This window comes from Myxine glutinosa, chromosome 10 (genome assembly GCF_964187855.1).
Source record: "Myxine glutinosa chromosome 10, kmMyxGlut1.1, whole genome shotgun sequence".
Classification (NCBI taxonomy): Eukaryota; Metazoa; Chordata; class Myxini; order Myxiniformes; family Myxinidae; genus Myxine; species Myxine glutinosa.
In genome coordinates, this window is record NC_136270.1 from 122,614,077 (window position 1) to 122,630,288 (window position 16,212).

General features: G+C 41.9%; 1 protein-coding gene across 1 annotated transcript in view; it reads right to left on the minus strand.

Annotated features, from left to right (window-relative positions):
* Nucleotides 1-16,212, minus strand: part of PDE11A (phosphodiesterase 11A) — a 304,458-nt gene that overhangs the window by 47,206 nt on the left and 241,040 nt on the right. The window contains exons 15-17 of the mRNA XM_068126191.2: nt 13,863-13,963; nt 10,294-10,371; nt 4,816-4,879 (exon numbers count right to left, since the gene is read on the minus strand). Coding sequence (XP_067982292.2) covers nt 4,816-4,879; nt 10,294-10,371; nt 13,863-13,963 — 243 coding nt within the window. The remainder of the gene's footprint in view (nt 1-4,815; nt 4,880-10,293; nt 10,372-13,862; nt 13,964-16,212) is intronic.

The following is a 16,212-nucleotide window of genomic DNA, read 5'->3' on the forward strand; positions in this document are numbered from 1 at the left end:
CGCACAAGATCTGCCTGCAACCCTCTTATGGTTAAACTGCCAAAATCAAGACTCTCTGCTCACCTTCACTCCTTCATTCCTCTTTTCTCCCGCCTCTGGAACAAACTCCCTCACTCTCTTCAATCCCACTCCTCCCTCCAGGTCTTTAAAACAGCTGTTCACCACCATCTCTTATCTTCCCCCATCCAAAACCTTGATCTTTTCTACCCCCACTAATTTCATCCCAAATCCACTTTTTTGAAATACCAACTTCTTTCCTGCAAGTCCTTGGTGTACTTGTGTTTATACTTCTCCCACCCCCCCCCCCTCCCCCTTCCCACGCCACCTCCCCCCAAGCCCTCTCCCTCCCACACATTCCTGATGTCCCTGCTCTGAAATGTTGTGTTTATGTGCTTCCCCTTCTCTCCCCATCTTGTCTACCACTCCCCTTTTTATATATTTTGTTTGTTTGTCTGTTTGATTTGTTTGTGTGATAAATGTTAGGTCTTTCACGAGCCTCGATCCTGTATACAAAAAGAAAAAAAGAAAAAAAAGAAGCCAATGAAATTAAGGTACGAGTGAGCCAATGAGATTAAGGTTTGAGTGGGCCAATGAGATTAAGGTGTGAATGGGCCAATGAGATTAAGGAGATTATCCAAGGGGATCAGGAAATGGATGAATGGCTCACAGAAGGTAACACCTTCCTCATCCCAAAATCTGAAGAAACCCAAATACCCCATAAATACTGGCCAATAACTGGTCTACCAACAACATACAAACTTTTAGCAGGAATCATCACAGAAACAATGTACCACCACCTAACACAACAATGAGGCCTAGATGCAGAACAGAAGGGTTGCAAGATAGGACGTTACGGTACAATAGACCACCTACTACTAAACAAGGCCACACTCAAAAATTGCAATACAAGAACCAAATTGTCCACAGCATGGATAGACGATAAAAAAGCTTATGACAGCGTTCCACATTCATGGATGATAAAGTGCATGCTAATGTACAAGATAAATCCCCAAATAATCAAGCAGATTAGGAAAGCCATGGATATATGGAATACCCCACGAATGCACATTTTCTCAAGATGTTTCTTTTTCTCCTCCATGTTTTGGATCCATTCCACCTCCTTATTGTGTTCTTTTCGATCTTCATAAATTCCTCTCCAGAATCGTTCCAGTTCATCTTTTTCAGGGGTGGATGACACATTCTCCTTCAGGTTCCCTCATTCACGGTAGAATCTTTTCGGGTTGTTTTCAAACATCTGGCCTTGTTTTCTCCTTATGTTATCCTCGTTGTAGTTTTACATTTCCTTGCTATCATTTCTATTTTCAGTTTATTCTCAGCAACCATTACCTCTAGGTCTTTGTCTTCAATTTTATGTTTGTATTTTATTTTCTTGATTCCCCTCTTTAGTTTAGGGCTTTGATTTCCTCTTAAGAATTGCCGTATTTGGCCTGTCTCCTTTCCGAGCATCTCCCTCCATCTCCCGAGTTGTTGCTTCCATGGTGGCGCTTGGTTTTTATTTGTCAAACCTGTTCTGTTCTTGCGGTGTTTCGTTGTTACTTTTTTCCTGAATGAATAGTGCTTCTGCAAAATTCATTATTTATTTCTTTCAGTCTGGCTGATTTTGGTATTTTTTTTTTATAAAGATTTGTTTGTTCTGCTGATTAGTGCTTTTGTGCGTTCATTATTATGTATAGTGGGGCGGCTTAGCCCAAATATTCAAAAGAATTGTGCATTTTGTGAAACAAGCACCAAATTTGGCACAAATGTACATTAATATGTTGCGAACATTTTCAGATATTGGGCCACTTGAAATTCCGTAATTTTTTTTTTCAAATTTTTTCAAATTTCGTAATTTCAAATTTTTCGGGTGACACCGTCACAATTTCGGTCTTCGAGGCCGGCCGATAGGCAAAGTGTGACCGGAAGGGACGAGGTTCTCCTGACCACGTGGCCCTCGATCTGGGAAGCGAGAGGCGTTCCATTAGTGGACGCGCCCCTCACGCCCGACTTTTGGGCGGCCCCGGCAGGCCGTTTGTTTTGACGTTCCGTGACAGGCCCCGCACCCCCACCTCCGGGCCGACCGGAAGCTTGTGCTGAGTACATCATACCTGAACAACTCAGTGAGGCAGAACACAGCAGTGCACACCAGGGTGACCCCTTCAGTGCATAAACCAATTAACCTGTCCACTGCAGGGCATATAGAAATGAAGTTATTTTCTGCATATAATAATAATATAAGTTCAGTTCTATATAACAATTTCTGTTATCACCACTACCACTACAACTACCACTACTACAAGCTTTGTCTGGAATTTTGTGGACTAACAGACAAACAGACATACAGACAAGCTGGGATCAAAACATTACCTCCTTCCACCATTGAGTGTAGAGGTAAACATCATGGAAATTATATCATGCCCTAGATTTAATTCATGCTTACCCGTGTATTTGCTTCACTGGTTCACAAGGTCTTTTGCATACATGTAATTCAGACTCTCGTCTTCATTGCTGACCACACAATGTTCGCAACATATTAATGTACATTTGTGCCAAATTTGGTGCTTGTATCACAAAATGCACAATTCTTTTGAATATTTGGGCTAAGCCGCCCCACTATATCGGCCGGCCTCGAAGACCGAAATTGTGACGGTGTCACCCGAAAAATTTGAAATTACGAAATTTGAAAAAATTTGAAAAAAAAAATTACGGAATTTCAAGTGGCCCAATACCTGAAAATGTTCGCAACATATTAATGTACATTTGTGCCAAATTTGGTGCTTGTATCACAAAATGCACAACAGGTTTGCTATGCTGCTACACTAGTAGTCAAATTAGTCGTGGTCTTTCTTCAATTGGTGTCATTTACACCTGCTCTATCTTAATAGCCAGCTTCTCTTCCAGATCACATTGTTCCTCATCATCGTCCCCTCATCCTTTGCCTCCTCTCCTCTGTACGACTTCGTGCTTCTGCCCATTGTCATTCGTATCTGTTTGTGTTGTAGCCTTGAATTGTTTCTCCTTCACCGCTCATACCCCTCGCTTCAGATGCAGAGCAGCTTCTGCGTAGAATGATGTTTCCCCTTCCCTCAGCATTCCAGATTTTATTATTTTTGTCATTACTGTACTGCTTAGAACTTTCCTTTGAGACAGGCAGCACCAATGTTGCTTTGCACTTTGATGCAACACTGCCTCTTTTTGGGGAAGGTGCAGTCGTCTATCTTAGCAGGACGCACCCTGGCTGCCTGGTGTGTTCGCACAGACTTCACAGAGCTTTTTCTGTTGGGGGCCTGTGACCCTTTGTTTGGAGTCGTTTTTTTAATACTCTCCAACACACTCGCCCCATCGAGCGTCACGAACTGGGCTTCCGTTGCACCACCCGAGGCCTTCCGGTAGCTCCCTCGTTTGTTTGCACCATGTGTTATGTCTGCCACGATGTTCTCACTCGCGCTCGCTTTCTTCCTACTCCGGGTGCTGGCTGCTACATGGACCTTGGGACTACAATGCAGTAATTTGTCTTTATTTTGATTACGCTCAATTATCGGTTCTGAATTAAAGGAATATTCAGAGGCTCATGGCACTTTGCTTTTGTGATTACAATTATTAATTAGCCCCTCCCCCACACAGCAATCACTTCTATGTGTCTGTGTGTCTGTCCAGGCCGTAACTTTTTTTTTACCATTTCGGCTTTTGTCATCAAATTTTCAACAAAGCCTTATTATGAGCATATGGAGAAGACAAATTACTAATTTTGTCAAAAGGTCAAACATCAAGGTGACTTAAAAATCGCCAATTTTCATCCGATTGACCTGAAATGATAAGGATTTGCAGATTGGGTCATGGAATGTGTTCACCAATCAAAAGCCAGAAGATGATTGTTATTTTTAGATCAAATGGTCAAAGGTCAAGGTTGCATAAAATCGTCATTTTTCATCCAATTGATTTGAAATTGAGCAGGGTTTGCATATTGGGTCACTGAAACCTATTGCTTTTGAGGTCAAAAGTTCAAGGTCGCCTAAAATCGTCAATTTTTTTTTTTTTTTTTTTAGCTCTTTTCATCATGATCAGTAAACGAAAAAACAAGTCTGAATGCAAAGCAGATGCGGACGGGCTTTGCATTTTCAGATGCTTTCTAGTTTTGGCCTTGCATTTGTTTTCCGTGTTTTGCTTCTTCCTCTTTATCTCATAAAATGCTCTACTTTTGTCCACTGCAGTTCTGACAATGAGCTTGCAGTGGATTAGAAATATTTTAGAGCTGCACTAAACAGACAGTTTATGACTGCCTGAGGTTTCTTGCACCATGAGTGCAGAACACGAGTCATTTACTTTCTGACAAAATAACTACAATAACTACTACTACGACGACTACTACTACTTTAACGATTCAATTATTCCCGTACAGTGTTGTGGTTTTTGCCGAAGTCTTTCACGAATCGGCTGGACAGAGCTGACATTCAATTGAAAGTGGCCGAAATTGCTCAATTGTTCACGGTAACTCTCCCACTCTTTGTGAAAGGCACAGTGGGATCTTTAACATCCTCCAGGTAATTATCAGCACACAGGACGAGGAGCTTATCATGCAGCCATGGGATGTGGTACACTTTGTGATGCATCACCCTGCCTGTGAAACAACAATAAGACAGTTCAGAGTCGGGACGGGAATCTTAAACAGCTCAAAGGTAAGTGTGCTACCTCTACACCATCCTGTCGAATGAGGGGAAACAACAACCATTATTAAATCATATCAATAGTCCACTTTATAAATACAAAACAAGACCAATTTTGGCACTTCACATATGATATCTTCAAATGACATACCTTCTGGGTAATCTTCCAGGGTTTTGTAACTGCACCTAAATCACAGGCGGTCAAGAGCATGGATCTGCACAACATAATTTCATCATTACAGGCACCCAGCATATTAACAGTAAAAACAAACAAACAAAATTAAATAATAATAATAATAACAATATTTCATGAAACCTTCAAAATTACTCCCTTCGACCCTTTTCTATATCTTGCATCAGGTAAATTTACCCAAGTTCCATTATATGTCTTTTCCTTGACATGTCCTGTGTTCCCTGCCAAGACGACCTCAAGCAATGTCCTCTAAAACGGCATGGACATTTTCTGAGAAACCAGAAGAGCAAAGAGCCGCAACCAGGTTAATTTCGTATTGTCTGGTTGTTTTGCTAAGTTTGTAATACTAATTGTGGTACAGTACCAGACACCGAAGGTGACATTCTCTTTGTCTGTTTAGCTATTTCGTTTTGCTATAACGATGACAGGTGGGGTTTCAACAGGACAGGGCAGCATGTAGAATCATACTAACGTAATCATAAGACTTAAAACGAAAAAAAACTAAAAAACAACAGATATATAATTAAATAATCACTCATGGTTCCTGATTGCAAATATTTTTTGCGCTTGTGAAAAACCGAGAATACGACTGAAAAACCACGAATACGCAAAGCACAGGACCGCGAATGTAGAAACAGGTGTCAATTTGATAACCGTGAATATGTGGGGTCCGCTAATGTTGAATCAGCGAAGGTTGACGTCTGACAGTGTTTCACAAAAAATGAGGGGTCCTCGGGACCCGAAAAATGAGGGGTCTTTTCAATCTCTGGGGTCTTTTGGGTCTTCACAGTCCTCAGGGTCTTTTGGGTCCTTTGGGTATTCAGGGTATTTAAGGGACTTTGGGGTATATTCCGGTTTAGAGGTCTTTAGGGGTCTTGGTGATCTTGAGGGTCTTGGGGGTCTCAAAGGGTCTTCGAAGGTCTAAGGGGTCTCAGCAGTCTAAAGGGTCGAAAGGTACACTCCAATAGTACGTAATTAACAGCCGTACGTAATTAATAGACAGTATGCTTCGGAGTTCAAACAATATGTAATGAATAGACATATCGTCACGCGGCTGGATAAAATAACTAGGGAACCACTGGTAGGCATAGATGAACCACAACATATGTAACGGAGAAGAAAGTAAATACCTATTTTGGGGGAAAACGCCTGATTTTTTTTTTCTTCATGGGTCACGGGTGATGAAGGTTGTGATGAAGTTTCATCGAAACTGTGTGCATAGTTTTGGACAAGAAAGCAAATACATATTTTGGGGGGCAACCCCCCTGTATACTGCTTTAGACACCAATTCTTTTTAATGTCGTGAACAAACTTTGGTACATCACGGGTGATGACGGTTGTGGTAAAGTTTCATCGAAATTGCATGTGTAGTTTCAGAGGAAAATGCAAATTCCTATTTCATCTGCAGCTTGATGGAGTACTGCTCTCCCTTCTGGGCTGGTGCTCCTGCCTCACACCTAGCTCGGCTTCACGCTGTTGAAACCAAAGCTTTCAGAATCATTGGAATCTCCCCCGATGAAGCGAACTCTGAGGGCCTTTCACTTACTCACCGCAGGCAGGTAGGTGGTCTTTCTGTCTTCTACCGACTCCTCTCCGGCCTTGCTCCTCCAGCTCTCTCTGGGCTCTGTCCCCCAAATATTCCTACAGGTAACACAAGATCTGCGAGCAACCCTCTTCTGGTTAAACGCGTAAAATCAAGACTCTCTGCTCACCTTCACTCTTCCATGGTGAACCTTCTACACAGAGGATATTTGAGATATCCTCTTTTCTGTCTTCACAGTCTGTCTGAAGACACACAGTCTGTCTTCACAGCCTGAAGACTTTTCTGTCTTCACATTAACGGGGGCCTTTGGAACAAACTCCCTCACTCTTTTCAATCCCACTCCTCCCTCCAGGTCTTTAAAACAGCTGTTCACCACCATCTCTTATCTTCCCCCATCCAAAACCTTAATATTTTCTACCCCCGTTAATCCAACCCAAAACCACCTCCTTCCAAAGTCCCTGTTCTCTTTCCTGAAAGTCATTGTAGTGTCCATCTTGTTTATCCCATGTACCCCACCCCAGCCCTCTCTCTTCCACAGATCTCCCGATGTCCCTGTTCTCTGCTGTTGTTGTGCTTCCCTCTCCCTCCCCAACTTGTCTTCCGCTCCCTTTATTATATGTTCTGTGTTTGCTCTTACACGAGCCTCGACTCATTATACAGTACAAAAAAACAAGCGTTACGCCTAGGTCCCCCGTCGGTGAAGTGATGTGAGTTGACAAAGTGGACGACGCAAGGCGGCCATCTTGGATTTTGACGTGGCGACCCAATTTTCAATAGCGTTCTCCCTTATGCATAGACACACCCACACACCAGATTAGAAGTTAGTAGTTCGTTTATTTTTCAAGATATTTCGCTCACAAGGTTCAGACATACATGGCGGTGGCCATCTTGGATTTTGACGTGGGTTGCACCCACACACCAAATTAGAATTCGGTCCTTCGCTTAAGGCCCGGTCACAACCCACCGTGCGTGTTTTTAGTCCGTACGTTTTTTGGGGAGGCCACGGCCGCCACGTTTTTCCGAAAACGTGGGGAGGGAGTGGCAAGAGTAGGGAGAGAGTACGTCAACGCACGTCACTCGCACGGTTGCGCAAGGTGTAAGTACGTGGCCCGCACGCCACGCCTGGCCGTGAGCGGTTGCGTGCATCGTACGTTGCACACGTGGTAAGTGAGTTGTACGTGCTTACAACTTGCTTACAACGTACGATCTCCGTGCGATTGCCACGTTATCGTACGGAGGCCGTACTTACACGTGCTGCTCACGTACGGTGTCCTTACTCACTCGCATGTTGTAAGTGCGTGGAAGTGCGCCGTCTGTAGAGCAAGTGACCGTGGGAAAAATTTAACAGACTCACGGAGTCAGTGCGTTGTGCGCTCATTGGCTGTAGAAGGCACGCGCGTCACCCGTACTGGGGTGAATCCGTAGCCCGACCGCATCCCGAACGCAGCGAAAGTTCCTCATGCACTAAAAGTGCTACGGCGTGTCTGCGTGCTCACAAATCCGTACTGAGGTGGTACTCACCACGTACGGATCCCCAGATTTTGCCCACGTTTTTGCAAGTAGACAGCACGCACTTGCAAGTACGGCGGGTTGGGACCACGGCTTTACGCACGCACGCACGCACGCACACACTGACACACACACGCACGCACGGACGGACGCACACACGGACGGAGGGGAAAACCATAGTCCTCCTTTCACTCCGCGGTGCGACGGGGGACATAACCACGACTGGAATCTCAGAAGTTGTGTATTTAAATTAAGCAGAAGACAGGAGTATTAAGGATCTGGATTCTCTGTTTCAGGAAGTTGTTGGTTTCAGAAGAACTACCATACCACTCGTGGAATGTCGGGAAAAACCTGTGTCAATGAGCTTTAGGGTTGGAAGCATTTTCCTTCCTCACTCGACCTGGTATAACCTACATGTGATACTAATCTTCTTATTGTGGTTGATCTTCACTCACCTTCCTTGCTACAGGTTAACGAAAATGGCTATAGGCCTTGCATCCTTCTCGTGTACTTACAACATTAAGAAGAACATGCACAAATTATACTTGTGAAGAAAAGCTTTGTCCATGTGTTTGTGCTCTGTTTACGTTTAAAGCTTCCAGGCTTTGTTAAAATTCCCTGCACAAGATAATTGCTCACAGTCTAGTACTACCTGCGTAGGATCATTTTAATAATTTAATTGCTTTCATTAAATATTTAATCTCCAATTTTTGTATGCCTATGATATTGGACTCAACTTCCGCATTGTGTCACCGAACCAACTAATGCGGTCATTTTCGACCCTCTCCCATTGGAGGGTGCTTTATGCTTAAAGGAATACCAGAAAGCAATTCCACACAAGCCTTTTGTGGTCACTTCATTGTGGTCATCCTTTACAAAAATTGACCATTACATCTGATGCCTTCCCTCAGAATGGTCTTACAGGTAGATATTATTAAAAATCACAGGAGATGTGACCAATTTTACATGGCCGCAAGACATGCTGCAATTAATGAGTCTATTGGGGGCTTTAAAGTAATGGGTACACAGGTTTTCTAGAAAGACAAGTTCAGGTGCATATTGTTTAAGTCTGATGACAGGGTATGTTGGATATGTTGGAATACGAAATGTGAGCTCAAGAACAACTAGAATGACACTCGGTAGAGCGCAAACTTCCGCCAGGATGAACAGTTCATGTTTTGTATCCCACTGATAGGCCGGATCTGCATCCGAACCTGAAACAAAATAGAATGGGCCTGTTCTTGTCACCCAACCAACTCATCTACCAAATTTTGTCCAAATCCGTCCACAAATTTTTGAGATATCGTGCTATATATTGTTTTTGGCCCCATCACTCAATGGTGAAGAATCACTTTAAAAAAATTCTCCGATCCAGATTCGTATTCAGATCTTCATAAAAATCTAATAAACTCTTCTTTGTCACACAACCAACCTGTCCACCGGGTTTCCTCAGAATCTGTTCACAACTTTTGATATATCATACTATACATTGTTTTTGGCCGGATCTCTCAATGGTGAAGAGTCACTTAAATAATTCTAGTCTCCAGATCTTCACCAAAATCTAATCATTTCGTCTTTTTCACATACCCAACCTCTCTTCCAAATTTCGTCCGAATCCATCCGATGCAATTTCTGAGATATCCTGTTTTCAGACAGACAGACAGACAGACAGACAGACAGACGTGAAAACATAACCTTCGTTCACCTTCAGTGGTACAGGGTATAACCACAAAATCATAAATAAATATGGGATTCACTTTTGTAGAGGATAGCAGTGCCTTGTGCATCTTTAAAGTATGAAAAATGGCAGAAGGTTTTTATGTCGGCATCCATGCTGCGATCAAAGCACAGGTTGGCTTTACTCGTATGAAGATTATTAAATGGCTGCGCACCACCCACTTTCGATATAAAATTGTGTCCCATGACATTTGGTTAGATAGTGCATGACATGACGTGAGCGCTCTAGATTCACATTTACTTGACCAGCCTATTCGCTAAATTATAACATAGTTAATGCTCACTGTAACATGCAACGCCAGAACATTGATAATGACTTGTCAGTAATAAACAGCGGACATTTACAAATTGCCACTACCTCCTCTACCTCCTCTAAGAAAGTTTGCCACATTGTAATCAAGGTAATTTCCATTTGAAACTGATCTGTGTACAAAAAAGGCTCGATAAGGTAAGCGAGCACATGATTGAGAGACTGTTTAATACATTTTTTTTGCTGTAAACAGTTTATAAATAATCTATGATTATAAATATAATATCCTATAATAGAAGAAAGATGGAGGAAAGTAAATTATAAATAGATTGGCATTGATGTTGGCAAATGAAATGTTATGGGTGTTTTGATAAATCTGGAAAAACAGCAATCAAACCTGAGTAAGTCGTGGTTCTCTCTGATACTCCAATCACAACCTGGAGATTGAATGAGATCGAAGAACCTTGCACGTTGCCTGTAAAGAGTGACACATAGGAAATCACCACAAGTTGTCAACGTGCTGCTTTCCTTGAAAATACAATAAAAACACAGCATCACTGTACGAGGCATGACAACAAGCAGAAACTCGACATTTTCTATTGTAATTTTTTTACAATTATCTAAGGCTCATGGTGAAGCTTCTACACATGTCAAATCACATTCAGGATAAATCAATGTACTTTTACGATAAATATGAGGGTATTGGTAGACAAATGGGCAAACGTATAGTGATGGTTGTGAGCATGGGGTGGACTACATGCACCCACTGTGCAGGAAAAAGCACAAACACATGAATATTAGTCAGTTATTATATCCCACCCCCCACCCCCCCCCCCCTACTCTGCATGAGACAAATGCGGCACAGCTGGGCGAATCGGCAGACGACGTGGGGGGCACTAGCAGCGCTGCCTGCCCAGGGATTGGAGGAGGATAAAAGGATGGACTTGACTCAATTCACTCTCTCGCAGGAAAGATCATCACAGCAAGAAATAGAGAGAGCAGCTCTCCCCTGATATTTCCCCGCTCATAGTTGGTGTCCTCTTAACGGAGTTTCATGCTTTTCTTCGCACCTCACACTTTCATTTTCACACTACACATATTTCACCCATGCACGTTTTCTTCTTCTTCACACTTTTCTTCTCGTTCGCTTTTCTCCACGGCGGCTTTGACATGACATGGCCCCAACGCCACAGCTAGGACAGCACCGCCTCTGAAAGGAAATCCGCTGATATTCGAATGGAACGAACCGTCCTGGAGCCGTGGAACATCATGCATGTCGGGCAGGCTCTGGCACGGAACCCAGACCATTGGGGCTCTGCCACATGAGGGGGCATGAGGAGTAAGTAAGTTCAGGCATGTGGCCATGGTAAGGTCACTCCAAACGGAGTGACCACAGGTTCACTGAGGGCACGCCAGAGTCCACATTCTTTTCTTATCCTCCTCTGTGATCTCTACCCTCTACTCTGTGTCATTCCTCGGATGTCTGGATCCAATATTGCAGTTTGAGGTAAGTGATTGTAAGTGCTCCAGGTCGGGTATGATCACCTAAGAGTAAGGGCGAAAGTATATGTGTTTCATCTGTGTTGAATTCCGTGCTATGTGTGCCTCAATTTCCGGCCATTTTTAATCTTTGAATTTCTCCACCATTTTCTTTCATCTGATTATCTCCCCATCATTCCTCCCATAATTTTCCACTCTTTCGTTCCTTTGCTTGCCTGTAATAAATTCATGAAAGTGTTTATAAGTGTCTTGATTTATCCTGATTGTGGTTGGTCTGAAATAGTGTTCCTGGGAGGGGCAATTGGTCCCACACTCTAGTTGTAATGGTAGCCCATGTAATGCAGCATGTGGCATTGGTTCACTTGGCCAAATAATTAATCACCGGGTAGTTCCCCCTCTACCACGCTTAATTCACCAGCACGGTAAACCAACTCTGGGTGTGAGGATCCGGCCTGAGTTAAGGGTTGTAAATGGCATCCGTATTCTCTCGGAACACACCACCCTCTCAGAGTTATCCAGACAGAGTGACATCCATAACAATATCATACAATATTTTCAGTTTCTTCCATTCCTCCCTTCCTGTTCATCCATTCCCTTGATGTTTGTACCAATGTCAGTTCCACCTTGCATGAGCAATGTCAGTTCCATGAGCCTCGTTCTTTAAAAATAAAAATAAAAAGACAGACAGAAATTAATGCTAAGATGATGTGTGGAGGAAGGGGAAGGATAAAAAGTCGTGTTTCTAGGTGTGTCTGCGACCAGTCCTGGTGAACTTCTCTCTGGTGTCCCCAAGAAAACAGGACTGGTTCCTCCTTTCACTGGGTGGTCCAAAGAACTCCCCGACAATGCTCCAGTTGTGAGTCCTGCTGAAGACTTCCGTGAGCAGGAAAGATAACCCGCACACTCTCCTGGTCCTGTGAATGTCCTAGCTAAACTGCTGAATGTCATCCAAAAAACCGTTCAAAACCGCCCATGGCATGACATCATCAGGCAGGCTTATTGGTCACGAGAATAGTATTTAATGGAATCTTGTCTTTATTCTCTATCCCTTTGTATTTTCACTAAGCCGTGCACCTTCTGCTCGTTCTATGCTTTGTCCTGCCCAGGTCTCTGCAAGGCGCACACGGTCCACCATCAACTCCCTTCTGGTAAAACTCCCAAAATCCAGAATCAATGCTCACCTCCATTCATTCATTCCTCTTTTTTTCCACCCATAGAACCACTTCCACATTCTCTTCCATCTAGGGGGCATGAAGGGCAGGTTGAGGTGTTGGGCCATGGTAAGGTCAATCCAAACAGAGCGACCGCAGGTTCGCCAGAGTTTTCTTATCTTCATCTGTGATCTCTACCCTCCGCTCTGTGTCATTCCCCGGGTGTCTGTATAGAGTATTGTAGTTCGTGGTAAGTGATTGTTTGTAGGTGCTCCTGGGCGGATATGATTGCCTAGGAGTAAGGGCGAATGTATGTGTGTTTCAAATGGTCTTCACGACAGCTGTTCACCACCATCTCAGATCTTTCCAAATCCAAAACCATGATCTTTCCTACCGTCGTTGACCCGCCTCCTGGCCTCAAGACCACTTCCTTCCAAATTTCCAGTTTTTCCTTCCTGAGAGTTTCCCTATGTATCCATCCAGCCTACCCTGCTCCCCCATTCCTCCCCATACCCATTGTTTGTCCAAGTCTCCTCCCTCTATTTTGTCCTTCAACTGTACTGTTGGTGTTTTCTCCCTCTCTCTACTGTTGCTTTTGTTCTGTTGCTTCCTGATACATTCAATGTACTCGCTCTTCCACGAGCCTTGACTCTTTCTACATACAAAAAAGCCCCAAACACACCCGACCAATGGCGGCCATGATTATTCCGAAGATTGAAAATGTCACCATTGGCAATGCTGTACATAAAATTGCGATGACTGTAAGTGCTTCCGATAATTACGACATCTTCTCAGAAAAATGTCCAAAGTAAAGTCAACCATTTTCATTACTTCCAAATGAATTGGCAATGCCAATCACATTAATGGAAGCGTCCACAAGTTGTCTGAACTCTCTTATCGAGTCTGACCTGACCAAACACTAAATCGATCACATATTATAGATATTTGTTGAGCAGGGTTTCTAACCCTAACCCTAACCCTAACCCTAAACCAGAGGTTTAGCGACCCATATCTCCCATACCCCCCCCCCCCCCCTGTTGAAATGGTTCAAACTTGCCTGGAAACGAAACTCTTCTCTTGTGTTTTAAAACCTCATTGGCTGATACCAAATGCTAAACAGTAGGATGCATGATAATAAAACGAGCTCGTATATGCCAATTATCCTGGACCAGCAGTGCGTAATGTCAAAAGAGCCAAGCAACAGTCCTGAATAATTCACTCGCATAATCAAAATGTGTAATTGCTCCATCAATGAGGAATGCTTGTTTGAAGTGCATTTGGCATCATCCAGCCATGTGTGAGGTTGGTGTCTTACTGGAAGTAGAGTGTGAGATCCGTGGCGAGAATGGCTTGTTTGAGAAGCTGCATCATCGTGCTGTATTCACGGGAGGACAGGTTTTCAAAAATATTATGGCCCTGAGAGCAGAGATAATTATCAGTACACAGAAATTACATCATTTTAATAGCATATCTCAGCACTCAAAGTATGGTGACAATGACCTTGTCTAACCCAGGCCAATTACCTCCTGAATATAATACCTTCTCACTTGATCAACAATTGTAATTTCAGTTTAATATGTGCATGATTTGACAATGAATAAAAGGCAAAAATCCATAATTGCTGGCTGATTCACATCAATTAACCTCTGCAATGGTGTACCAGCTCAGCATTAAGCTTCATTACTCCGCAAGCTCTTCTTAGCATAGCTTCGTATCGCGTCGATGTGACACTAAGAAAACATTTAATCAATTATTTGACAGGGAAAAATGATTATTTCAAACAAAAAAAAACTCTCTCGAATGGAGATTCCCCAATAATATGAATATCCACCCAACAGGTGCCTTATTTATTTTTATTTATTTATTAATTTTTAGTGGCTTTTCATGTCACTTTTCTTTGTTTCATTCTATATTACAGAGATATGAATATCCGCCAAGTGCCATTTTATTTTTTTTTATTTATTAATTTTTAGTGGCTTTTTATGTCACTTTTCTTTGTTTCGTTCTATATTACAGAGATTATGAATATCCCCCAAGTGCCATTTTATTTATTTTTATTTATTAAATTTTAGTGGCTTTTTATAAGTCACTTTTCTTTGTTTCGTTCTATATTACAGAGATTATGAATATCCCCCAAGTGCCATTTTATTTTTATTTATTTATTAATTTTTAGTGGCTTTTTATAAGTCACTTTTCTTTGTTTTGTTCTATATTACAGAGATTATGAATATCCCCCAAGTGCCATTTTATTTTTATTTATTTATTAAATTTTAGTGGCTTTTTATAAGTCACTTTTATTTGTTTCATTCTATATTACAGAGATTATGAATATCCCCAAGTGCCATTTTATTTTTATTTATATATTAAATTTTAGTGGCTTTTTATAAGTCACTTTTCTTTGTTTCGTTCTATATTACAGAGATTATGAATATCCCCCAAGTACCATTTTATTTTTATTTATTTATTAATTTTTAGTGGCTTTTTACAAGTCACTTTTCTTTGTTTCATTCTATATTACAGAGATATGAATATCCCCCAGGTGCCATTTTTTTTATTTTTTTTATTATTTTTTAGTGGCTTTTTATAAGTCACTTTTATTTGTTTCATTCTATATTACAGGGAGATATGAATGTCCCTCAGGTGCGTTTTTATTTTAATATTTATATTAATTTTTAGTGGCTTTTTATAAGTCACTGTTATTTGTTTCATTCTATATTAGAGATATGAATAACCACCAGGTGCCTTTTTATTTTAATATTTATATTAATTTTTAGTGGCTTTTTAGAAGTCACTTTTATTTGTTTCATTCTATATTAGAGATGTGAATAACCACCAGGTGCCTTTATATTTTAATATCTATATTAATTTTTAGTGGCTTTTTAGAAGTCACTTTTATTTGTTTCATTCTATATTAGAGATAGGAATAACCACCAGGTGCCTTTTTATTTTAATATTTATTTATTAATTTTTAGGGGCTTTTCATATTAAGTCACTTTTCTTTGTTTCATTCTATATTACAGAGAGATAGGAATAACCACCAGGTGCCTTTTTATTTTAATATTTGTATTAATTTTTAGTGGCTTTTGTTACATGCTCGTCCTCGACCCCATGGTCACGGTGTACCTCCGAGCCCCGAGAGGTGTCACGGCAGAAAAATGTGTTATTCTGCATGTCAAAGATCAATGGAGAAGCCACCCCAATTGTTACTCACAAACAAATATTGTATTAAGATCACACAAGAATAACAGTACAACAATAATAGTAATCAAAAGTACAATCAATATGTCCTATGATGGTACCATCAGTTTTGTAATATATAACTCACTGTGCTCCAAGTGAGTGAAACCAGAACATCCCAAATGTCTCTTATTCCCGGCTTCAAGCCCAAAGTTGATTCGCTCCAGCGATCGCCAGAATGATGTCCAATCGAGACCAGAATCCCATGCGGATGGCAAGTACAGTCACACCGCCCAAAGCTGCACAAAGGCACCCTCAAGGCGACTGGGAATTCACACCCTCGGGTATGGACTTTCACGGCTCACAGTCGGCGAACCGCAAAGTAATTTTCAAAAGCCACGGTGCACACACACACCCTAGATATGTCTGAAAGCGGTGAAAATGGCTGACGAAGCAAAGAAACCTTGCTCGACGCGCGAAGCGTGCGA